We start from the raw sequence: 27,006 nt of genomic DNA, 5'->3' as shown, positions 1-27,006 counted from the left end.
ATGTAGACTGTGGAAGAAAGGGTATCCAACACAGAAGGCAGAGACTGTATACAAAAGCAAGGAAGTCCAAACTAATTATTACTAGTTCAGGGAGTTGTAAGTCATTCAGGATTGTGAAAGGTAAAGATTTAGGGGGTAACTAGCTGAAGGTGCTAAACTTACTCAAGAATTAGACAGTGGGAAGCTGTGGAAAAGTTTTAAGCTGGGGTGACATGATCAGATAGTTTAGAAAGATATTATGAAGGGGAAAAAGGAGTGCAGGAGCAATTAGGAAGCAAGTACAGTTGTCCAGTTGAAAGATTCTGATGGTGTGAACCCCATAAGTAACTCCTCAGAGACTGGGTCTCAGATCCGACTGGACCTCAGAATTGCCTATAGGTTTTGTATATATATTTTTAAAATAATACAGACCCCTGCAGGCCAGATTCAGAAGCTGCCAAAATAGAAACGATGCTTCTCTCTAGACTTGTGTCTTACTGTGTTCTCTTAATTAAAATGAGGAGGAAGTTTCATGTCCCTTAGAGACAGGACTGGTCAGAGGAATTTTGCTGTCCAAGAATATGCCACATAACATTCATATATCATCTGTATTGCTACCAGCCTTTTTTCCAAAGGTGGGATTTCCAGAAGACTCAGGCAGCTTCATGGGCATGATCTAGTGATGGGGAATTTGAGAGAAAGGGTATCAGGAGGAGGATTTCTGACCCCTTTTATCCCCTCCCATTGGGCAGCAATTGTGGGTCAATGGTGACACCAGTCCTTCCCTGAGATGTGCACAGCGCTGATACCCAGGCATGCCTTTCTTTTCTCATTCGAGTCCCTGGAGGTAATGTTTTCCCCTACTCCCTGACAAACACAGAAAGCAAGCCAGGACAATCTCCAAATAAAGAAACTTATCCTTAGGTACTGCATTTTCTCCTTCCTCTCTCTAGTCCATTCACTGGGAAGCAAGCACATGAAATCTGGCATAAGTTATTTACTGAAGAACAGTAGATAACGTTCAGATGTTAAGAAGCATCGTGACAAATTCTTAGAGGGTAGAATCATTTTGAGCTTATTATGATAGAAAAAAAAAAGTGAGCTAAAAGCTAATTAAGATTTACTTCGATATATATTGCAGGTGAAATTATTTTGGCTCTTCGCCAGTTAGGTCTTCTTCAGAAGACTATCGTCATATACACCTCAGATCACGGGGAGCTGGCCATGGAACACCGACAGTTTTATAAGATGAGTATGTACGAAGCCAGCTCCCATGTCCCACTCTTGATCATGGGGCCGGGAATTCAGGTCAACCTGGAAGTGTCAAGTGTGGTTTCTCTTGTGGATATTTACCCTACTATGCTTGGTAAGTAATGCCATTCTGTGTATATTTATTTGTAACAATGCTAGGAAATGAATAAGCAAAAGAGTTAAGGGCCCCTGCTGACTTGTTCATAACTTTGAGCAACTGATTTAACTGTGAGGCAAATCTATATCTGAAAAATGAGGATAATATTCCTCAGGTGCCTTTGGCCTTCACTTCCTCTAGTCCTTCTTCCTCCAAAAGATTCACAACCAGGATATGACAATAAAGTAAGCCACATAAGATATTCAGTGCTATAACTTTACAGATACGATTTGTGTATCATTTGATTCTCTATCATCCCCAACCTAAAATGTAAGCATTTCCCTTCTGGATTATTCCATCTACTTTGAAACTACTAATTTTTCACAATGTTACATATGCCTGTTAATGTTAATGCTATGTGCCTATTTCTCCTCAGAATCTTTAGGTTGTTCTGTATGATTTATTTTACTAGCTTCTTAATGTCTATAAGCATAACCATAGGTCTAGAACAGCAACATTTGGATGTGGGTATTTAGCAATTATTGTTAAAGATACTAGAATAAAACCATCATAAATTTAGAAGAAATTATATAGAACTGTTATCTTCTAATTTAGAGGGGACTTTAAATTCAATAACATCAAATACTCTGTTCTAAGGCACCATAAATTGCAAAAATTACCATCAATTTATAAATAGATTTTGGTGAAAGAAAAATGTAACATTGCATAAGATATACATGTTTAATATATATACATTAAAATGTGAAACAAACATATCTGGAAATTAAAGAAATAAGAAAAATCTTATTATCTCCCTTTTTGCTGCTACAAAGGCTTCACTTTCATTTAATTAAAGACTGTTACAGGGTCTTAAATTTCTTTATTATGCATTTAAATCAGTGCTGGGAATTCCCTGGTGGTCCAGTGGTTAGGACTCTGCACTCCCTGTCATTGCCAAGGTCCCAGGTTGAATCCCTGGCTGGGGAACTAAACTCCCACAAGCCTCACAGCCAAATTAAAAAAGAAAAAAAATCAGTGCCCTCCTTTTCTCTTTCACATCACTTGCATATTTGACCACACTTCTTTGTTGTTCTTTTGCCTGGTGTGTATTTTTAATCTCTTCATTTTCTTGCTCGTCATTTGCTGGTTCCCTTTTGTCCCAAAGCAATTATCACACAGTCATATCTTTGCCACTTTCTGGCTCCATCAGTTTCCAGGCAATACCTATTACTTTTCCTCACTTCTGTTTTTCATTCAAAAATGTGTGTGTGATTATGTATATTTTAAGTGCCTCCCTTATTATCATCTTTGTAGCTGTATGAAGATGTAGCTGTATGAATGATTCTTTACAGTGGCATTTCCTTTGTTTCCTCCCCTAGTGTTTTCTCATATGGAACTTTCCCCACCCAAATTTGCTGAACTTTTTACCCTTGTTCTGCTTTCTTGAGGTACAGTGATCAGAACTGCAAAAGATTATTAAAGGTTGGGATGATTCTTTCTCAGTTTTCCCTCAATGTATTTCATAGTGATAATTTGGCATTTTGTCTTTTTTGACTTAGCAGCTAAATAGTCCAATATCTGTAGGAAGCTGTCTGTGATGAGTTCTCATCTCTTTCTAGTCATTCTATCACTTTATGTGTTAGTTAATTAATAGGCACTGTTTAAATCATTTTTCTTTGAATATTGTTTTATATTTACCTATGATTCAAATTTTCTCTACAATCTTGATACACCATTATCACTACTTGCCAACCTCATGAGAGTTAAAAATCATCTGCAAACTGGAAGATTTCCTAATGTACGTATCTTAACAGCTTATTTAAGAAAATACTAAATAAAGTTGTTTGGAATGAGGGAATTATCATTTATCCACCTAGGGGGACACCGTCCTATCCCTGCCTATTTTATGTTACGTGACAATAAACATTTCTTTAGCCAAACAAAACGTCCCCAGAAACCCCTTTGCATTTCTTCCATACTCTTCTGGAAATTATGTAAGTTCCCTGAAATTGTAGATTTTTTTTTCTATAATTTGTCAGTTATTACAGTCTTTAAGAACTCATAGGTCTACATAGGTTTTTGTTGTTTTTATCTTTGGCGTTTGTTAGTAGACTCCTTCTGAGTCACATTTCCCAGCAGAATATGTTATATTAACAGCATTTACATCATGTGTTGATTAGACCTGCCCAACTCAAGTAAGTAAAGCCGAAGATCAGTGTCTCTCCAGTTCTAAACAGGAAATTAACATTTTCAAGGCTTAATGTGTTTCATAATGAATATTTTTATTATGAAAAGGGAAAAATTAGTTATATGGTTGGCAGAGGAGAATGAAGAGAATATCTAGGCATGGAACTTTATAAACACTGAAGCTTCCTGTTAACCAGATGTTAATCAGAGATAAGGTAGAAACAGAAAGATGCAAGGGGGAGCCTTAGGGGACTTCCCTAGAGGTCCACTGGTTAAGACTCTGTGTTTCCACTGCAGGGGGTGTGGGTTTGATCCCTGGTCCAGAAACTAAGATCCCACATATGCCACACATCAAGGCCAAAAAATAAAAAACAAGAACCTTTGCTGGAGCTGGGAAACAACATGTAAAATTATTTATCTAAAATTAACCTTTTTATAAGTGATAAAAGGTTAATATTAACAGAATTCTCACAAATCTATGAAAAAGAGACATACCCTATTAACAAATTGACCAGAATATATAAATAAGCAATTCACAACAGAAGACATACAAATGGCCAAGATATTTTTAGAACTTCAAACTCAGTAGTCAGAAAAATATTAAAACAAGAAGACACCATTTTTCTTTCACACATAGAGTTTGCAAAGATTCTTTTAAAAAGCAGAAAAAGCTCATGTTGGAAATATGCCTTCTCATGTTCTGCTGCTGGGAGTATAAACTGGCACAGATTTCCTGGAGGCAAATGTGGCATTATGTTCCAAATTACTTAGAAATAGGCATATATTTTGACCTAGAAAATTCCAATTTTAGGAATTAACGTATTCAGTTCAGCTCAGTTGCTCATTCGTGTCCGACTCTTCAAGACCCCATGAACCGCAGCATGCCAGGCCTCCATGTCCATCACCAACTCCCAGAGTTTACCCAAACTCATGTCCATTGAGTCACTGATGCCATCCAACTATCTCATCCTCTGTCGTCCCCTTCTCCTCCTGGCTTCAATCTTTCCCAGCATCACAGTCTTTTCCAATGAGTCAGTTCTTCCCATCAAGTGGCCAAGGCATTGGAGTTTCAGCTTCAGCATCAGTCCTTCCAGTGATTATTCAGGACTGATCTCCTTTAGCATGGACTGGTTGGATCTCCTTGCAGTCCAAGAGACTCTCAAGAGTCTTCTCCAACACCACAGTTCAAAAGCATCGATTCTTCGGCGCTCAGCTTTCTTTATTGTCCAACTCTCACATCCATACCTGACTACTGGAAAAACCATAGCTTTGACTAGACAGACCTTTGTTGGCAAAGTAATGTCTCTGCTTTTTAATATGCTGTCTAGGTTTGTCATAGCTTTTCTTCCAAGGAGCAAATGACTTTTAATTTCATGGCTGCAGTCACCATCTGCAGTGATTTTGGAGCCCCAAAAAATAAAGTCTCTTACTGTTTCCACTGTTTCCCCATCTATTTGCCATAAAGTGATGGGACCAGATGCCATGATCTTAGTTTTCTGAATGATGAGTTTTAAGCCAACTTTTTCACTCTCTTCTTTTACTTTCATCAAGAGGCTCTTTAGTTCTTCTTTGCTTTCTGCCATAAGGGTGGTGTCATCTGCATATCTGAGGTTATTGATATTTCTCCCGGCAGTCTTGATTCCAACTTGTGCTTCATCCAATCCAGCATTTCTCATGATGTATTCTGCATATAAGTTAAATGAGCAGGGTGACAATATACAGCCTTGACATACAGCTTTCCTGATTTGGAACCAGTCTGTTGTTCCATGTCCAAACTAACCTATAGATGTACACAAAGATTCATCTCCATGGATAATATTACATTATATTAAAGAATTAGAAACAGTATGAATATCTAGTAGTGATGAACTGGGTAAAAAATAGTCGATTTTATTTTAAAAAGTGAAATGATAAAAAAAAAAGTGAAATGATAAATGACAATGGCCCCCTTGTATTATTGAAAAGAAAACTGTAGGCATTTAAAGTATATAAATGGTTTTTTGTTTTGGTGTGGTTTGTTGGTTATTGAGATAAAGTATCTACTTAATTTATTGTCCAAATCAGCACATTTTTTTAGAGTAAAAGGATACTATTAACAATTAAACCAGGATTAGCATAAACTGAGTCTGTTGCCATGTTTAAACAGCCTTACCAGTCAGCAAGGCAAAGATATTCTGATGGTCTGGGTTTAATCTGATGTTTAATTCAGCCTTTTAAAATGAAAGTATTTAGAGTTTAAAGCTACTTTTAGTAGTGATTAATAACTCTAAAATTAGACCTGTGAGACAGTGTATTCTATCTAAGCTTAATAAACATACAGATTTTGATAAAGGGTCTATACAGGACTTCTTATTTTGTGATTCTTCCTAACCAGTTAGAAGCTTAAAACAGACATAATCTATTCTGAGACTTCCAAAGGTCCTTTCTATATTACCTTAGCCATACATAGCTGTATTGTTTTGTATGAATCCAATTTATACAGAATATGGGATTAAATTTCTCAGATCAAAACCTCAAGCCAGACTTCCTCTTCCCTTCCATTCTTTGAACGTTAGAAATATATAAAAGATGGTGACTCAAAAACCTTAAGTAGAAAGATATTAAATAGGAAAAACCAATTGGTATTCCTGTTTTTAGTAAAGTACCTTACTGTAAAAAATGTGTTGAAATTTAAGATGGTACAATGTTTTTATTAAAAACATTGAATTTATGAACAGTTTTTAAAGATATTTTGGAAGAGTGATTATTTTCTATGAAATGATATTTGATGATAAAGTAGGAAGAGTTATTTTAGTCTAAGTATCTTTGTAGGCCCTATCCCATTGTCATTTTTCTAGGACTGGCAGCAAAGTGCCATCTCTCTGAACAGGAATTCTTTATACTGTTAATATCACTAATTCAGAGATTATGCTTTAAAAAGTACTCCCCAACCTGTGATAAACCATAATGGAGAGGAATATGAAAAAAGAATGTGTATGTATATGTATAAGAGAATCACTTGGCTATATAGCAGAAAGTAACACAACATTGTAAGTCAGCTATACTTCAATAAAATAGTTTTTTTTTTAAAATAATTACTCTCCAAAATATTTTCTTCTCTAATAATCTAGTATCAGCATCCTTTAGCTCAGTTAGAAATAATATCATTTTAAAATTAAAATTGTCTTGACATTCTCTTTTAAACTTCTTATGTTCATGTGAATTTTTTTCATTTAATAGTTGGCCTTTTTAAAAATAGCTACCTTCTTTTCACATAAAGAATAAATCCAGGATCTGTTTAAACTGTGAAAATGTAATTGTATAGAAATGCAGTTGTGTTTAAAAGAATGCTTCAATACTAATGATTTAAATTGCAAAACCTTCCTTGTTACAGGATCTTAGTGAAGGGTTGGGAGGGTCATTGTACATAGATTATTTTGTCTTAATTGGCTGAAAAATACTGTAAAGTTGAATAACTACAGTAGATCCAGACTTGTGGAGCAGTATTGAAGACTCCAGAGATCCTGGAGTCAGACTGCCTAAATTCAAATACCTCCTTCAGCATTTACCAACTGTATACCCTTGAGACAGAAACATAACATGTCTTGGTCTTCAGTTTTCATATCAATAAAATGGAAATAACAGTGACTGTTCCATTGCCTGGAACAATGACTGGAACATGGTAAGTGGTTAAATGTGAGATATTATTAACATTAATATTTTTATATTAATAGTATTTAATATTTTGTTATTTAATATTTTTACATTAATGTCACTAAGCTGTGTCTGACTCTTTGTGACTCTGGACTGCAGCCTCAAGGCTCCTCTGTCCATGGGATTCTCCAGGCGAGAATACTGGAGTGAGTTTGCCATTTCCTACTCCAAGGGATCTTCCTGACCCAGGGATCGAACCCCTGTCTCCTGCATCACCATGCAATAGTTACCATCTAAACCATGACATGGTTCTGCTCAAAATCACTTAGACTAAAATCCAGAATCTCTGATTAGACCTGTGAGTCCAACATGATTTCTTCCTCCCCCCAACTCATCTCAAACAACTTTACCCTCACGTACTCTGCTCCAGCCATGCAGGACTCCTTAGTGTTTGGGAAGCAGATAGGATGAAGCAGCTTCCTGCCTCAGTGTTTACACGTGCTGTTCCCTGGGGAAAGGCCCTTCCTCTCCACTTCCAGAGATCTACTGGGCTCATGTAGCCCTTTCTCCCCAGGTCTCTGTTTACGTCGCCGCAGCAGAGAGGCCTCCCCTGACCATCCTTATAACACGGCGCACACACACATTCCTGCCATCACTCTCTAAGCCCTCTTACCCTGATTTATTTTTCTCCATTGCACTGATCACCATCTGGCATGTCTGTCTGCCTCCCCACGTTAGAATGTAAGCTCCTGGAGTCTGAGGGAGCATGCCTGCTTTGTCCACTGTTGCTTCCCTACATCTGGACTAGCAACTAGCTTGTTAGTAGTGTACTGTGCTCAGTAGCTCAGTCATGTCTGACTCTTTGCAACCTCACGGACTGTAGCCCGCCAGGCTCCTCTGTCCATGGGATTTTCCAGACAAGAATACTGGAGTGGGTTGCCATTTCCTGCTCCAGGGGATCTTCCCAACCCAGGGATCGAACTTGCCTCTCTTGTGTCTCCTGCATTGGCAGCTGGATTCTTTACCACTGTGCTACCTGGGAAGCCCCTTGTTAGATGAGTTAAAAAAAAAATTAATACTGAAATGGATTCTTATCCCAGTTTAAACAGAATTATTTAAATTTTCTTGGTCTAACAAGTTTCTTTAGGAAAATTAGGCTAAGATTAGATCTGAAATAAGGCATGTCTAAGTATTAAAGTTGATTAAGATGCTAAATACAGGAAACTTCCCAGTCGATCCCTGCTTTCCAGCCATCTCCAAAGCCCTTCTCCCCTTCCTCTGCCTCCCAGTGGTGCGTGCTAACGGCTGACGCACTGACCAGCCGGGTCCAGCCTGTTCCCGGGCCACTTTCTTCTTACAGTGAAAGGGAAATCGCTCAGTCGTGTCCGACTCTTTGCGACCCTGCGGACTGTAGCCCCCCCAGGCTCCTCCGTCCACGGGAGTTTCCAGGCAAGAATCCTGGAGTGGGTTGCCATTTCCTTCTCCACATCTTACAGTAGACCTTACAGTAAGTAGCCTACTGTCTTGCAGCTCAATTGGTTTCATCTTGGGCCATCTTTTTCTTTTTTAAAATTATTATTTTTTAATTATTGAATTAAGCTTTGGCCGCACCGGGTCTTCGTTGCTGTGCATGGGCTTTCTCTAGTTGCGGCAAGCAGGGGCTACTCTCTAGTTGCAGTGAGCACTTGGGTTTCTCATTGCCTTGGCTTCTCTTGTTGCAGGGAACAGACTCTAGAATGAGGCCTCAGTAGTTGTGGTACAGGGGCTCAGTTGACATGTGGCATGTGGAATCTTCCCCCACCTGGGAAGGAACTCAGGTCCCCTGATTGGCAGGCAGATTTTTAACCATTGGACCTCCGGGGAAGTCCTGGGCCATCTTTTCTCTTGTGCATCTTGTGCATTTTCTCTCTTTAACATCTTTGCACTTTCTTCTTCTTTTCTTTTTAACCCATTATTTCAAATATTTCTCTTTATTTCCTTCTTTTACTTGTCCTTTCATTCTTTCTCAAAAAAAGTCCCTGAGGGTTGATGGTTGGCAGAAGATTAGGACTTGTAATATGCCCCTTCCAAGGAAACAGAAGATACAATTTTTTAAAATTAAGTTATATGTAAAACAAGTCTCTTTAGGAGATTCATAGAGGCCTTTGTCTACTTCCTTATTCTCTTTTAATTAATCTGTTTTGCCGCACATACCTTTATGTGTGTGCTCAGTTGTGGCCAACTCTTTGCAACCCCATGCACTGTGGCCCGCCAGGCTCCTCTGTCCATGGAATTTTCCACCCAAGAATACTGGAGTGGCTGGCCATTTCCTTCTCCAGGAGATCTTCTCAACCCAGGGATCAAACCTGGGTCTCCTGCACTGACAGGTGAATTCTTTATACCACTGAGCCACCTGGGAAGCTCACTCAAATATGTACAGTCAAGCTAAAATATTTTTCTTATTCAATTTTGTTTAATTTCTAGCATTGCAGATATATTACTTTCTACTTTTCATTGGAAATATAATTATTTCTGAGTTAATGTTTCTAAAAACATGGAACATTGAAACCAGAGAAACTGTGGGGGAGGCAACTGCAGACTCCTTTTGGAACTACCCCAAGTCCCCAGCCATAATTAACAGTAATTTTTTTTTTTTTCATGGCCTGAGAGATCTTAGTTTCCCTACCAGAATTGAACCTGGCTGCATGGCAGTGAAATCACAAGAGTCCTAACCACTGGACTCCCAGTGATTCCCTATTTTTCTATAGGAAATTCCAAGCAAATGCTTTTAAACCACTTTTAAAAAATACTGCCTCTTTTTTAAGTTAGACACTTCTTATGCTTTGTTTTTTGTATCTATATTTAATATGGAAAAAATAGATTATTTTTCTCTAAATCAGTATGATCCAGGATTTCCCAACATATGTTCTGCAAAATATTAGTCCCTCAAGATGCTACTTAGAAATAAACAGAAATTCTGTCATCAAATAACTTTGGGATACATGGCACACCATATACCTTGAAGCTTTATGATACACATCAGCAATAAATTTACATCTACAATAAATTTATCTATTTAATTTTAACCATTGTTTGCAAACATATGTAACTACTAGACTCCTTTTTCATATACATTTTGTTAATACTCTGTGGAACAAATCTGTGAGATACCTGTGATCTCTTAATCATTCAGAAATGAAGGACTTATGATATTAACTAATATTTGTTGAGGGTTTCCTATGTGTCAGGCCCTATGCTCAGAATTTTACATAAGTTATCAGATTTAAACCTAAAATAGACCTGTGAAATACAGGCACTATTATTATTTCCCTTTTACAGATGAAGAAACTGAGGTTCAGAATGGTTAACAACATGCCCAAAGTCACAGGCTGGGAAGTGAGCATTTGGGTCTAGGCAGTCTATTTACAAAATCTATATACAATCTTTAGTCTCTGTGACCTTTAATGATGTCATTTATCAATGTTCAACAAATGAAAGAATGACTTATTTTAAAATCCTGTGTTATTTTGGGACTTCCCTGGCTACCCAGTGGTTAAGACTCCACAACTCCAATGCAGGGGGCAGAGGTTCCACCCCTGGTCAGGGATCATCCCACATGCTATGGGATGCAGCCAAAAAAAAAAAAAAGTCTTATTTTTGTCATGTAGATATTGCTGGAATTCCTCTGCCTCAGAACCTGAGCGGATACTCTCTGCTGCCATCAGCATCAGAAATGTTTAAGAATGAACAAAAATTCAAAAACCTACATCCACCCTGGATTCTGAGTGAATTCCATGGATGCAATGTAAATGCTTCCACCTACATGCTTCGAACTAACCAATGGAAGTATATAGCCTACTCTGATGGTGCTTCAGTATTGCCTCAACTCTTCGGTAAGTTTGCTGATATTTTTTAGGTAGAGATTAGTTTTAATGAGTTGACCTATACAGTATTTACCCAAGGGAGCCAATAATCTTTGTTCAGATGGTTGAATGGCTTCACCGACTCGATGGACATACATTTGAGTAAGCTCCGGGAGTTGGTGATGGGTAGGGAAGCCTGGCATGCTGCAGTCCATGGGGTCACAGAGTCTGACACAACTGAGCGACTGAACCAAATCTTTGTTAAAATAAATAAATACCTGCAGTTTTTCACACTGGGTTAGTTTACAAAATGTTGCCCTGGAGAGAAGCCGCTTCTTTGAAAATCAGCATCTGAATAACAAAGCAAGTGCCCTAAAGCTTTTGATCTGGGTCTCAAGACTGACACTGCTATATTCTCTGATCAAGGTGTCTTCTGATATTCACAGTTATCTTCCCCAATCGGTAGTCAGCGCCCTCTCATTGTACCTCAGATTCAGTTGTTCCGGAAGATTAACTCCTCTGTCTTATGGAGGCTGACATCCTACATTTATTATTTAACGTTCCCCTCAACCCTGCAAGATGATGTGCCGTGTGCTCAATCACTTCAGTTGTGTCTGACTCTTTGCGACCCATGGACCATAGCCCGCCAGGCTCCTCTGTCCAGGGGACTTTCCTGGCAAGAATACTGGAGTGGGTTACCATGACCTCTTCTGGGGGATATTCCCAACCCAGGAATTGAACCTGCATCTCTTGCATCATAGGTGGATTCTTTACCTGCTGAACCATTGGGGAATCCCCTCCAAGATGATATTATCATCCTTATTTTATAGAGAAGATTAGGATTTGAAGACTAGGGTTCAGATACCTATGCAAAGTCTCACAGTTAAAAAGTGGAAAAGCTTAAGATTTTCAACCCAGGTCTGACTTTCAAATCCATGCTCCTTTTCCCCTACAAAAACCTGGTAGAATCACTACTCTGAATTTGTTTTCAAGCAGTAATATTAGATTTATGGTTTTACTTATTCTTTACCACCTTTTTGCACATAAAATATGTGCTAAAGCTATTTTTAATATTCCTTTTTCCCTAAGTTTTTTTCCCAGTTATAAATGCCAAAATTATTAATTCAAAATAATTCTTTAGAGGCTGAACTGATTGACCCCTCCTTCTCTAAAAGGAGGAGATTCTTGGCTTCAAAAATGTACTGAAGTTTTCATTCTGTTGAATAATGGGTATCTCTTGTTCATTCATTATTTATGTTATGCAAAAAGCAGATGTGACTATCAAAGAATCAGTGGGGGAGCCTGCCGTTCCTGTATTCTCTAGGGTTTATTCACTGATTTCCCTTTCTCAGAGAGGTGCCATCTGAAATCACCCAGCAAAATCATGAGTGTCATCAGCAATCTTCTGGCTCATGCACTCAAATAAGCCTGTAGGGGTTTTTCCCTCACTGTGCATTCATTGTTCATTTACTGTCGTAGGCTAATTGTCATAAGAGCTTCAATTTGCTATTTTTCCGACTAGGTTGGCATTCTATCTGTCAGAGGTTGGCATATCCTCTGTCTTCTCCTACACTGTAGGTCAAAGGAGTGTTTATGTTATCTGAAATGTTTATCATTATTTTCTCGATGGTAGTGATTGAGAGTTCTTATTTCCATGACTATTTGCTCAAATAGTATCACTGAATGTAATTTTCAAAAATTCAAGCACAGGTTGCAAATGTATTTAAAAACAAACAAAAAACCTAGGAGTAAGGGAAGTTGCAAGAACATGACTCGGCTATATAAAGAATTCCTATAGCTGGAACATTTGGGCCTGTTGAAATGGAACAATATAAGCATTAATATATATATATATATATTTTGCACATCAAAGTAAGCAACATATCAAAAACAGAAAGAACTGAGGCTAAGCCGGCCTACTAGTTTGACTGTTTCTGCCATCTAAGAATAGGTAAAGGGAAAAATGTGATAGTAGGATGATAATAAGAAGGAAGAGACATACATTTAGAAAGGCATTTAACTTTTGATATATTAAATTTCCATTTATACCATCCTTCAGCTTACTACACTAAGAAGAACTGAAAATAAAAAGAAACTATACTGCATTATCTGTTACAGAGTAATGACATTCTAAAAAATATTTTTTAAGCTGGTAACTGTTTTGACAGTTACTCAATTTTTTTTCTTTCAGATCTTTCCTCAGATCCAGATGAATTAACAAATATTGCTGCAAAATTTCCAGAAGTTACTTCTTCTTTGGATCAGAAGCTTCGTTCCATTATTAACTACCCTAAGGTTTCGGCTTCTGTCCACCAATACAATAAAGAGCAGTTTATCAAGTGGAAACAAAGTATAGGGCAAAACTATTCAAATGTCATAGCAAACCTTAGGTGGCATCAGGACTGGCTGAAAGAACCAAAGAAGTATGAAAATGCCATTGATCAGTGGCTTAAATCCCACTCTGATCCAAAAACAATTTGAACAACAAAAAAGAAAAGAATGTTTAAGAGTTATGTAGAAATATGCTACAAAATCATGATTCATTATACATTTTAAATGTTACTTTTACTAATTACTGATTTTAAATTAAAGAATGTACTCTTTTAAAATAAGATACCAATCATTATAGAATAATATATTTTCAAAATGATTACTATCAAGACCTTATTCTTACCAACTTCTAACAACTTAATGGGAGTATTAAAAGGATGGAAACAAATACTAGAACATAAAGTTGTGTTCCTCTGAATATTATGGAATATAGAATATTTTAACCATTACTAAAATGATTACTTATGAACCATAAAATAGTTTTGAGTATTTGATGGTGTATGATGAGTTATTTTTATCTGATTGGACATAGATCATTTGAATGTATTTGATGGGAGAATTTGGAGTATTTTATGGGACACAGACCATAGATATGGCTGATCTTATTTAATTTTTTTAATAGGCAAAATATATGCACAAGGTATAAATTTCAAAAAGGTACTAAAGGGTTAACAATGAGTGTGAAGTCACTTTTCTTTTCCAGTCCCTCAACCATCCAGTTCTCCTTTTTGGAGATAAGTACTGTAACCGCCTTCCTATGTATCCTTTGAGAGACAGCACTCCCCCACCCCCAACAAATGGTAACATACCATGCAAAATACCTTGCTCTCTTTTTCTCCACTTTAACAAAGACATCTAGAAGTGAAATTGCTGGGGCAAGACTATATCTAGCAAAATTACTCTAGACACTCCTATATTAACCCTACAAAAGTTATACCAATTTATATTTTCATTAGAAATGTGTCCTTGCATTTATTGCCAATTGGGCAGATATAAAATATCTTGTTGTTATTTTCCTTATTATATGTAAAGTAGATCATATTTTCATATTTTTAATGGGCATTGGAATTTTCTTTACCATGACCTTTTCCTTTTTTACACTTTGCCTATTTTCTGTTGGTTATTTGTCTTTGTTATTACAGGCATACTTTAGATATTAGCTCTCTGTCTGTTAGAGAAGCTGCAAATATTTTTTTCCTTTTCATAATTTGTATTTTGACTAGTGCCCTAGTGTTTGTTGACATGTAGAAATTGGTATTTTCATGCAGTCTGATTTATGAATCTTTGCTTTTGTGGCTTTGGGATTTTGTGTCATATTTAGAATGGCTTTTCCTACCTATCTTCATTTAGAGTTTTATTTTTCACTCTTAGATTTTTAACCCATGGGAATGTATTACATATTAGAGATCTAACTTTAGCTTCTTTTTTTTTTTTAAGATGACCACCCAATTGACCTCTCATTGAGAAAAGTAATATTTATTCCATCGGTTAGAAAATGCCACTTTGCTATATAACAACTTTTATTGAATAAATGATCTTTTCCTCTATTGATCTGAGATGACATTTTTATTATATACAAGTCACACTGACATTTGGGTCCTTTCAAAACATTTCTTACTTTGCAGTGGACCATTCTATTTTGTTTATAGATGGGGTAGGCAATATCTGGTAGGACTGTTTCCCGTGAATCAGTTTTCTTTTTCAGAATTGTCCGGGCTATTCTTGCTTATTTATTTTTCTTATATAAATCTAGAATCAACCTGTCTAGTTGCAAAAATGAAAAATCTTGGTAGTCTTTTTATGATATCATACTAAGTGTATAGCCTAATTTAGGGAGAACTGAATTTTTTATGATATTCAGTTATTCTAAAGAATATAGTATACTTGCCCCTTTCTTTAAGACTTCTTTATATCACTCAATAGTATGCTAAGTTTTCTTCATATAGATCAGTATCTTCATAGACATTTTTAGGAAGTAGGGACCTTTAAAAAATGCCACCTAGGCCTCATCCCTGTGCTTCCCAGTGGCGCCAGTGGTAAAGAACCTGCCTGCCAAAGCAGGAGACATAAGAGACATGGGTTCAACCCCTGGGTCAGGAAGATCCCCTGGAGAAGGACGTGGGAACCCACCCCAGTATTCTTGCGTGGAGAATCCCATGGACAGAGGGGCTTGGTGGGCTACAGTCCATGGGGCCGCAAAGAGTCAGACATGACTGAAGCGGCTTAACTCAGACCCCACCCCACAGCAGTGGGATTAGAATTCCAGGGATGGCACCTGGGCAGTTTTGTTCTTGCTACTGTTTTGTTTGTTAAGCTGCCAGGCAGATGATCCTAGTGTGTAGCCAGAGGTGACTTTATTCCTAGCTATTTTATCATTTGATGGTATTTTATCATCTGTGCTATTTTAAATAAATGCTTCTTCCATTGTATCTTCTAACCAGTTATTTATATATGCAAGCTCTATGTCTACATATTTACTTTATGCCAATAATACATTTTTGTACCAGTAATTTTCCAGTTGGTATCTTATAGTCTTCAGGTAAAAAGTCTATCTGCAAATAACAGTTTTACCTAATTCCTTTTTAACCTAACTTCCCTTTTCAAACTGTCTTAGAAGTTTTCTTCATGAGCCAGTTCATCTCCTTTGTTTATTGTCCTTCAGTGAATTTGTATGAGCTTATCTTTGCATTTATGTATGAATTTCTCAGAAATAAATTTCACTTCATATGTATTCTGAAGTAAAACTATTAAGAGAAAGATTTCAGTACTAGATTATTGAGGTTAAAATTAAAATATACAAATCTACCTCCTATCTCCTAACTGAACCTAAGGGATATAAAAATATCTAATGTGTGATATATATGTTATTATAGGGAAAAATAAAGCAATAATAATAGAAATGATTCTGAAAACATGGGCATATAAAGATAAATATAATCCACCTCATTCTATTCAACCCCTTTAAGATGCATTCATTGTTAGAATTTACCAAGCGTCTACAATGTTTTAATCATATCCAACATAGCTTCTGCGGTGGCTCAGTTGGTAAAGAATCCGCTTTCAATGCAGGAAACTGCCTGCAACGTAGGAAACTCAAGTTCAATCCCTGGGTTGGGAAGATCCCCAGAGAAGAAAATGGCAACCACTCCAATATTCTTGCCTGGGAAATCCCACAGACAGAGGAACCTGATAAACTACATGGGGTCACAAGGGTCAGACACGACTTAGCAACTAAACCACCACCACCAATATAGGATCATAATTAGGTAAAATTATGTTTTAGGACTGTATCTAATCCAAAATGGTATCTTAACAACCAAGAAAGAAAAAAAAAAAAGAAGAAGAAGAAGAAAAACTTACAAAACCAAGACAAATCATCTAATGCCAGAGTCTAAGAGGACCTGGCACTAATTAGTAGCTGGATTGAGGACAATCTTTAGGCTTTGTGTTTTACTGCTACCACCCTCTTCCAGTTCACCAGAATCTGTTGTTTGGAATTTTGCAATAGCCTCTTAGGAGGTCTCCCTGAATCTGCCCTTGGCTTTTCTCAGTCTCTTCTCAACATAGCAGTCAGAGTGATTCTGTTAAGATATAGCAGATCACACTGATGGATACTCAAACCTTCCACTGGTTTCTCACTTTACTCTATAAAAACCTGTTGACTGAAAGAAAAAAAAAAAGGAGCACAGCCTAGAAGTTGAGAATTATATTTTATCGGCAGACTTGCTGAGGACCTAAGCCCAGCAAGCAGCCTCTCAGATAGCTCTGAGGGAGAGACTGCCCCAAAGTGGTAAGGGAAGAGCCAGGTTATATAGGAGTTTTTGCAACAAAGAAGCAGGCAGTAGGAACATCAAAAGACTGTGTTAATTAGAGAAAAACAGAGTTTCAAGTTAATAAATTTAGCACTTGTCTATGTACTGTTGTTGTTGTTCAGTTGCTCAGCTGTGTCCAGCTCTGCAACCCCATTGATTACAGCACGCCAGGCTTCCCTGTCTGTCACCATCTCCCAGAGCTTGCTCAAACTCATGTCCATTGAATCGGTGATGCCATCCAACCATATCATCCTCTGTCATCCCCTTCTCCTCCTGCCCTCAGTCTTTCTCAGAATCAGGGTCTTTTCCAGTGAGTCGGCTCTTTGCATCAGGTGGCCAAAGCACTGGAGTTTCAGCTTCAGCATCAGTCCTTCCAATGACTATTCAGGACTGATCTCCTTTAGGACGGCCTGGCTGGCTACAGGGCCCTAAGTGACCTGGCCTCACACCGCACCTCTCCTTCCACACTCCACTTTGAAGCTCTGCTCCAGCCCCACTGGCCTTCCTGTCCTTGTCCAGGCACGTCAGACAAGCATGAACTCAAGGCCTTTGTGCCTGTCAACTCTTTTGGCCTAGAATGCTGTTCTTCTCTCAGATTTCAAAAGGGCTCACTTTTGTTATCTCCTCCAGGTCATGGCTAAAATGTTAACCTCATCACAAGGGCTTACCTGCTTTATTGTTCGGCATATAAATCATTACTCTCCAGCTTAGTGTATGTTTTACAGACCTAATTTGTTGATGCTGTCTCCCACCCCTCCTGCCCCACTAGAATGGAAGCTCTGTACGGGAACTGCCTTTGGTCCTTTTTTGTTTCCTAAAGTACCCGCAAGGACCTTACACGCAGTAGAAGCTCAGTAAATATTTGTTCAATTAGTATTTTTGAGTTTTTCAGATAATACATTGTTTTAGAAAACCAACCCATTTGTCCATAACGGGGCAAGGGGTGAAAAGGAGTCGCCTGCTCAATAAAGCTGAGCCTTCTAGAAAGAGTAAATTCTCGCAAAAGCCTTCAGAGGAGAGTGTGACAAATGAACTCTATCCCTCTTTATCTTTCCTTTTTCTATGAAAAAGGCCGGATACTAAGTATTTTACGCCTGTGAGCCATATGGTCTCTTTCACAACTGCTCAGTCCTGCCGCGGCAGCATGAAAGCAGACAGTACGTGAACAGATGAGCCTGGCTGTGTTCCAGTGAAGCCCCGTTTACAAAAACACAGGGTCTGGCCTGGGGGCCACAGATTGCTAACTACTAGTCTAGAACAACAGTTCACAGCTTGCTGCAATTTGGGATCACCGGAGGATATTTAAAAAGTATTAATGCCTGGCTCCCACCTCCAAGCGTTGAGAGTCTTTAAAGCTCTCCAGGTGATTCTAATATGCAGCAATGTGCAAGAACCATGGGTCTGGAACCTTGTTATTCAAACTATGGTCTTGAACCAGAAGCGTCCACTGGGGGAGCCTTATATGTTTTTATTTCTCTTTGTAAAAAGGAAAAAAAAAGTAGATCTGTATTCTTTCTACTGTTGGTGGTTTTCCATTTCATAAAACCCAAGGGATCCTACTAAAAACTTTATAATTGATGAGATTTGTTAAATAGCTGAGATAAGATTTGTTAAATAAATACAAAAATCAATACCTATCTGTAAGAATGTTAATTATCTGTAAGAACAATCACTAGATAAAAATAGAAATTAGGAAAAATATTCCACTCACAATATGACATTCTATAAAACAGTTTAAAGTTTAATAGGAGGCACGAACCTAGATGAAAAAAATTATAAAGTTCTATTAAGTTTACAAACAAGATTCGGACATGGAATGACAGCATGTTCTGGGATAGTAGGGTCTAATACTAAAATGCTCTTTTCCAGAATTAATGCATACATTTCACACAATACAGCTTTTAATCCCAATAAGGTTTTTCTTTCATTGGACTAAATGACCTTAAGGTTTTCAAGGAACATTGAATGTCTGAAGCATCTAATAAATTATGGAGAGAGAACATTGAGATTGGACAATCCTTACTGGCTATTAAAGCATATTGTAAATCACTGAATCAAACTAGAATTTGGTGATGAGGGGCCATGAGCAAAAAGAGAGATAATTACAAAGTAGGTGAAAGAAGGTCAATGTGGAAAACAGATTGATCCCTTCTATACTGGTTGATAATCACAATGGTGTGATCACTCACCTAGAGCCAGACATCCTGGAATGTGAAGTCAAGTGGGCCTTAGAAAGCATCGCTAAGAACAAAGCTAGTGGAGGTAATGGAATTCCAGTTGAGCTATTTCAAATCCTGAAAGATGATGCTGTGAAAGTGCTACACTCAATATGCCAGCAAATTTGGAAAACTCAGCAGTGGCCACAGGACTGGAAAGGTCACGTTTTTATTACCAGCCCTAAGAAAGGCAATGCCAAAGATGCTCAAACTACCACACAATTGCCCTCAATCTCACACGCTAGTAAAGTAACTGCTCAACAACTTCTCCAAGCCAGGCTTCAGCAATACGTGAACCATGAACTTCCAGATGTTCAAGCTGTTTTTAGAAAAGGCAGGGGAACCAGAGATCAAATTGCCAACATCTGCTGGATCATCGAAAAAGCAAGAGAGTCCCAGAAAAACATCTATTTCTGCTTTATTGACTATGCCAAAGCCTTTGACTGTGTGGATCACAATAAACTGTGGAAAATTCTGAAAGAGATGGGAATACCAGACCACCTGACTGCCTCTTGAGAAACCTGTATGCAGGTCAGGAAGCAACAGTTAGAACTGGACATGGAACAACAGACTGGTTCCAAATAGGAAAAGGAGTACGTCAAGGCTGTATATTGTCACCCTGCTTATTTAACTTATATGCAGAGTACATCATGAGAAATGCTGGGCTGGAATCAAAGCGGAAATCAAAGATTGCTGGGAAAAATATCAATAACCTCAGATATGCAGATGACAACCACCCTTATGGCAGAAATGAAGAGGAACTAAAAAGCCTCTTATGAAAAGTGAAAGAGGAGAGTGAAAAAAGTTGGCCTAAAGCTCAACATTCAGAAAACTAAGATCATGGCATCCAGTCCCATCACTTCATGGCAAATAGATGGGGAAACAGTGGAAACAGTGGTTGACTTTATTTTTTTGGCTCCAAAATCACTGCAGATGGTGATTGCAGCCATGAAATTAAAAGACGTGTACTCCTTGGAAGGAAAATTATGACCAACCTAGACAGCATATTGAAAAGCAGACATTACTTTGTCAACAAAGGTCCATCTAGTCAAGGCTATGGTTTTTTCCAGTACTCATGAATGGATGTGAGAGTTGACTGTGAAGAAAGCTGAGTCCAAAAAATTGATGCTTTTGAACTGTGGTGTTGGAGAAGACTCTTGAGAGTCCCTTGGACTGCAAGGAGATCCAACCAGTCCATCCTGAAGGAAATCAGTCCTGGGTGTTCATTGGAAGGACTGATGCTGAAGCTGAAAGTCCAGTACTTTGGCCACCTCACACGAAGAGTTGACTCATTGGAAAAGACCCTGATGCTGGGAGGGATTGGGGGCAGGAGGAGAAGGGGACAACAGAGGATGAGATGGCTGGATGGCATCACCGACTTGATGGGCATGAGTTTGAGTAAACTCTGGAAGTTGGTGATGGACAGGGAGGCCTGGCATGCTGCAATTCATGAGGTTGCAAAGAGTCGGACATGACTGAGAGACTGAACTGAACTGAACTGAACTGATTCTGGTTAGATATTCTGGGTTTGTGTGTGTGATGCTTACAATTATATACATTAAACTCTCAGTAAATATTTTTAGCCCCCTTTCTTCTCTTAATTTTAAAGTTAAAAAACAGAATCTTAAATTCCTGGGTCAAAAAAATTAAAGTTATAGGCTACTTTTTAAATAATGAAAATGAGACAACTTAGAAGAACATGACACACCACAGCTATACTCAGCCCTAAACTTTTTATTATTAAGAGGAAATAAAAATAAATATTCAAGACATTAGAAAACAAAACAATCATAAATGTTGTAACATTGATGGTAAAAGATTGGTGTCCTTAAATAATGTCTGCTTCCACATAGGATGGGGAATATTGCTCCCACAGTAACAGAAATCAAAGAGAAAAGAAAAAAGCTAGATAATCTGCAAAATTAAAACTCTTCTGAGTCTCTCATAGGACATGGGAACTGAACTGAAAAGGGAAGCAAGCCCTTCTGAGAAGAGATGAGACACCCAAACTGTCCTACATTTCGCAGAAGACAGGACAAAAAACCACCAGCCGAAAGAACAGGTAAGAAAACAGAACTATTTTGACAAACTCATCGGAGCCAAATACGTCTGAAAATAACAGCAAGAACTAAGAGCTGCACATACAAGGGAGACCACCCCCAGTAATGAGATTTCTTTCCACAGACCTCCACCGGCACTCATGAGAAAGACGGGGAGCAGGGCAGGGACTAGACGGAGCCTCTTCAGTGGGACAGACATACAGATGGGGAGGGGCTGCCTCTGGAGGAGAAGCATAAAACCCAGAACCTTCTCTCATACAAAGCAGAACTCATCTGCCACTGAGGCAGAAGAGGAAACACTCTCAGCCCCAGTCCTCTGCAAAAGGTCAGCTATCACTGGGAAGGGACAGATTGTAGCAAAAGATCTCTGCCACTGAGGGGACGCAGAGCCCCAGTCATGTCCAGGATCCTGCACTGAGAGAAACCAAAGATCTCTTGCAACAGGGATAGGGACGAGAAACTGGCTCTTTTGCACATTATAAGACAAAGTTCAGCTGCCAGAGGGGAAAGTGACAGAAATGTGGATACGCCCTACTCTTGAGGCTCAGGCCCCCAGGGCCTACATAGACTGAAGCTAGAATAAGGGAATTTCTTTAAAAAATCAGCCTGCCCCCACAATGAACAACAGCACACTACTTCTGTTCAGTTCAGTTCAGTCGCTCTGTCGTGTCCGACTCTTTGTGACCCCATGGACTGCAGGACACCAGGCCTCCCTGTCCATCACCAACTCCCGGAGCTTACTCAAGTTCATGTCCATTGAGTCGGTGATGCTATCCAACCATCTCATCCTCTGTCGTCCCCTTCTGCTCCTGCCTTCAATCTTTCCCAGCATCAGGGTCTTTTCCAATGAGTCAATTCTTTGCATCAGGTGGCCAAAGTATTGGGAGTTTCAGCTTCAGCATCAGTCCTTCCAATGAATATTCAGGACTGATCCCCTTTAGGATGGACTGGTTTGATCTCCTTGCAGTCCAAGGGACTCTCAAAAGTCTTCTCCAACACCACAGTTCAAAAGCATCGATTCTTCAGCACTCAGCTTTCTTTCTAGTCCAACTCTCACATCCATGTGTGACTACTGGATAAACCATAGCTTTGACTAGATGGACCCTTATTGGCAAAGTAATGTCTCTGCTTTTTAATGTGCTGTCTAGATGTCACTACTTCTAAGAGAAGGGTAAGAGGCACGGAGAGAGAAACCTCCCATCCTGCCCCATATGGCCATGAGGGTGGAGCAGGAACACTGAGAAAAACCTTCCAGCATTCCAGACCTCTCACTAAAGCAGAACAGCAGCAGGATGGAGGGGTCTGAAGTCTGTAGTAGAATAATGATAACTTCAGCAACATCAAAACCCAAACTTAGCTCAGCTACTGCCTACATTTAGTCAACCCTCACCCTAAGCCTGACAGCTGAAGAGGCATGCCCATTTTCAGGCGTAAATACTATTTACGTCAGTCACTTATGTCTGGCATGTGGTCAGACTGACATGGCAAAGAAGCAAGAAAAGACCCATTTTGAAGAAATAAGTCAGAACCAGACTGAGAGATGGCCCAGAAATTGGATCTATGAGAAAAATGACTCAAAAATTCCATGATTAAGCTATTGAAGGATCTGGGGAGAAATGTGGGTAACATGCATGAACAGATAGGGAATTTCAGCAGCGAAGTGGAAACTATTTTTTTTTTTTTTAGAAAGGAATAAAATTGATTTACCAGGAATGAAAAACATGCTTTCATGGATGAAGAAGTCCTTCAAATAACTTAGCAACCACCTAAACACAAAACAAAAAATTCGTAAACTTGAAAAAAAGAATTAGTAAACTTAAATACAGGCCAAAATAAATTGTTCAGAATAAATTTCTGAATTTCATAGGATAACAAACTCCTCTGAGGAGACATGGGATAGGAAAAAAAGAAAAGAATGAAAAAAAGAAAGAAAAAATGAGGGAAAATAGAGCAGAGCATCCAAGAACTGTGGGACAATATGAAAAGATATGAGTGCAATTGAAATAATAGAAGGCGAATAGAGGAAAAATGTCACAAGAAATAGAAAAGATAATTTCTGAGAATTTTCTGAAGGTAATGGAAGATAACAAATCAACCTAAATGTTTACAGAAGCCCAAAAAGAATATAGACAAAAATACACATAAGCACATCCTACTCAAACTGCTGAAAAACAGACAAGGAGAAAAATCTTGGAGGCAGCCAGAGGAAAAAAACACATTCTGTACGAGGGAACAAAGATAAGAATTAAAGCAGATTTCTCATCAAAAACTGTGCAAACTAGTAGACAATGGTGCAGCTTCTTCAAAGACAAACTGTCATCCTAGAATTTTGTATACCTAGTAAAAAATTTTCAAAAATGAAGCTGAGAGAATTTGTTGCCAGCAGATCTGAACTATTTAGAAACATTAAAGGACCTTGTTTAAGCAGAAGGAATATGGCATCAATTGGAAATCTGTATCTACACAAAGCAAGAAATAGAAACACTCATATATTACTGGTGGGAATGTAAAGTGGTATACTCTGGAAAATGGTTTGGAATTTCCTCAAAAAGTTAAACACAGAATTACCATATTACCCAGCAATTCCACCCCTGGGTTTTTATCCTGGAAAATGGAAGTGAGATGTTCACAGAAAAAGCTGTACACAAATATTCACACTAGCATTGTGCACAATATTCAACAAGTGGAAACAGTCCAACAGCTGCTAAGAGATAAATGCTTTTGTGTAATTCAAAATGTATCATCTGTACAATGGGATAGTATTTAGCCATAAAGAGGAATGAAGTACTGTTACATGCTACAATATAGATGAACCTTAAAAACATGTTGGTAAGTGAAAAAAGCCAGACACAAGGACCACATACTATTATTACTGCATTTATATGAGATGTCTAGAATAGACAACTCCATAGAGACAGCAAGTAGATTAGTGATTGCCAGGAGATCTGGGATGAAGGGACTGTGTGGAGGGTTTCTTCCGGGAGTGGCGAAAATGTTCTAGAATTAGATAGCACTATGGTTACACAAAGTTCTGAGTATGTAATACTGAAATGCACCAAACTGTACACTTTTAAAAGCTAAATTTTATGGTTTGTGAATTGTATCTGAAGTTTAAAATGATTAACTAACTATGAAACATTATTTTTTCATCCAAGAGCATGACAAAAACTTAAAACAATAATTAGGCTCATTATTGCAAAGACTATGGGGAAGAAGTCTTAGGCATTATCCATTGCTTGTGCCCTCTGTCAAGGGCATTTCAGCACCATGTATTAAAATGCTTCAAAAATGCACGTGCTTTGCCTTAGCAATTCCAATCCTAGGATTTTACCTTAAAGAATAATTGAATATGTGTGCAAGGATGTATGTGAAGAGATATTCTTCACAGAATTATTTATAAAGTGAAAATTGGAAAACCTTTGTCCCAAAATAAGGGGTTATTTAAATAATTGTAATTCACTTCATGTTAAACAGATAGTTATATCACATTTTTTACTGACTGCCATGGAAAACTGTCCAAATACAATGTTAACTGGAAAAAGAAGCATGATATAAAATACTGTATATAGTATGAAATATTTCTGTAAATAAACAGACCTGGCCACTATAGTCTGAAGGATATATAACTAAGTATTATATGTGGGTGATGTTTAGTGATTGTTATTGTCTAATTTTTATGCAATATGTGCTATTTGTATAATAAAAATATTTTAAAAACAGATTATGTCAAGTTTAACATCACCAATATTAAGACAAGCCAACACCACGTGCCCCCAAAATAATGCAGTGATGACACAGCACTACACATGTACCCGTTTCAGCCCCAAAAGTCTAACCAAAATTCAACTTTATGGAAACAAACACAACTTTACAGACATTCTGCAAAACATGTGTCATGAGCCCTTCAGACCCCTGTGTGTCATAAAATGAAAAAGAAAGTCTGGGAAACTGTTCTGGATAAACGGCCACTAGAGCAATATTACAATCAAATACAATTCATGATTTTTGGCTGTGTCAAGCACAGAGAATGAAAATAAACTCACTGCAAACCACATCTTTGTGAATTTCATCAGTGACAAAGAGAAGAATCAAGAAGCTTCTAGAATGGAAAAAGCAATCACATCCAAACCAAGACTCAGAATGACTTTAGGCTTTTACACACAAACACTTAGGAGACAGAAGGCAATTGAGAAATGCCATCAAAATTTAGAAGGAAAATATTTCCCATATAAAATTGCAAACACAGCCAAGTCATCAGGGAAGCATGAAGGTTAAAGACAGAAATTTTCAGACATGCGAGGTCCCAAAAAGTTACCCTTTTTCAGGAAGCCACTGAGGGATGCTTTCTACCCAAGCAAAGAAATAAACCAATAAAGAAGAAAACACATGAAATTAGAAAGCAGGAGAACTAACCAAAGCTAAGTGAAAGGAGTCTCTAGGGTGATGGTTAAGGAGGTGCCCAGATGCATCTGGACCAGAAGGCAACCTGTCTAGATTGAATCCACGTGACTGTACCAGTAACAGGTACATTGAGGGCTCTCTCCTCAGCCTCTGTCCAGTCTTTTAACGTTATGACACATTGGATGCTGTGTTCTACCAAAGGGCAAGAAATCAAGGAAAAAGAAAGGAGATCCAAGAAACAGGAATTCCAACTGAAGAGAAAGGCAGAGAGTTTCTCTGATGACAACAGAGGGACATTTCTGGGATGCTCATCAGGCAGCAGGCCTAGAGAGAACCCAGCCCATGCTGGGAGGAAACGGAGGTCTTTGGTAAGAAGGTTTCCAAAAAACAACGGGGAGGTGCTATATTATGTTATGAACTCACCTTGTGGAAATTATACACAAGGGACTAGCTTGTGAGGGAATCCTTAAGGCACAGGAAGACCTACCTATTGTAATAAATTTAAGAAAAAGTAGTAATTAATGTAAAGGGAAAATGATGATACTCATAGTACATTACAACATTCATTATTTTCATTTCAAAATAACGTGAAAACTGAATATAGATCTAACCCAAAATTACAATATTACTGTATTAACAGTACAGGAAAAGAGAAAACATGGGAAAAGGGTGTGAGAGCTAAATCCTTACCTAATGAGAAACCAACAGATAATATCTAAAATCAATGAAGCAATAAATAGTATTATACATTTACTATTTAGAATTATGAAATTAAGTAAATGCCAGAAGAGAAATAGAACTAAATTGGCTCCTCTCTAGAAGAGGGGAAGGAAACATGAGGATGTGTGGATGGGAAACCTCACATTGTTACCAGCCATCTAGTTCTAGCTGATTTTCCAACTATGTGCAGGTATTACTTTGAGGAGAATCTATGTTTTTAATTTTTCTTTAAAAGCTTTTGGCCATGCCACATGGCTTGCAGGATCTTACTTTCCTGACCAGGGATCGAACCCAGGCCCTCAGCAGTGAAAGCACAAAGTCCTAACCACTGGACCACCAGGGAATTCCCTGAAGAATTTCCTGAAGAATTGGTTTTTTTCATATCAATGTTTTATCAGGTCTTAGCAAAGTTCTATAAAATGTAATTTTGCTGGTAGAGTCTTGTTTTGCTGTATGAAAGCATTTCAACAAATTTGA

The 27,006-nt window shown here is 38.1% G+C and overlaps 1 protein-coding gene across 3 annotated transcripts in view; it reads left to right on the top strand.

Annotated features, from left to right (window-relative positions):
- Positions 1–26,497, top strand: part of ARSK (arylsulfatase family member K) — a 67,843-nt gene extending 41,346 nt beyond the window's left edge. Inside the window, exons 6-9 of one of the 3 annotated variants that reach the window (XR_006268906.1) lie at positions 1,121–1,345; positions 10,795–11,019; positions 21,297–21,410; positions 25,957–26,497. Coding sequence is in view for 2 of the 3 variants with exons in the window: in XM_043464620.1 (XP_043320555.1) it covers positions 1,121–1,345; positions 10,795–11,019; positions 13,181–13,470 (740 nt within the window). In the remaining variant the exon portion in view is untranslated. Of the gene's footprint in view, positions 1–1,120; positions 1,346–10,794; positions 11,020–13,180; positions 16,678–21,296; positions 22,145–25,956 lie in introns of those variants that run through there. The other 2 variants (XM_043464621.1, XM_043464620.1) reach the window with 2 other exon arrangements.
- Positions 26,498–27,006: the final 509 nt, after the last annotated feature.

The sequence above is a fragment of the Cervus canadensis genome, chromosome 4, assembly GCF_019320065.1.
Source record: "Cervus canadensis isolate Bull #8, Minnesota chromosome 4, ASM1932006v1, whole genome shotgun sequence".
NCBI lineage: Eukaryota > Metazoa > Chordata > Mammalia > Artiodactyla > Cervidae > Cervus > Cervus canadensis.
Note: the sequence above shows the minus strand (reverse complement) of the source record. Positions and strands in the feature narration are given on the sequence as shown.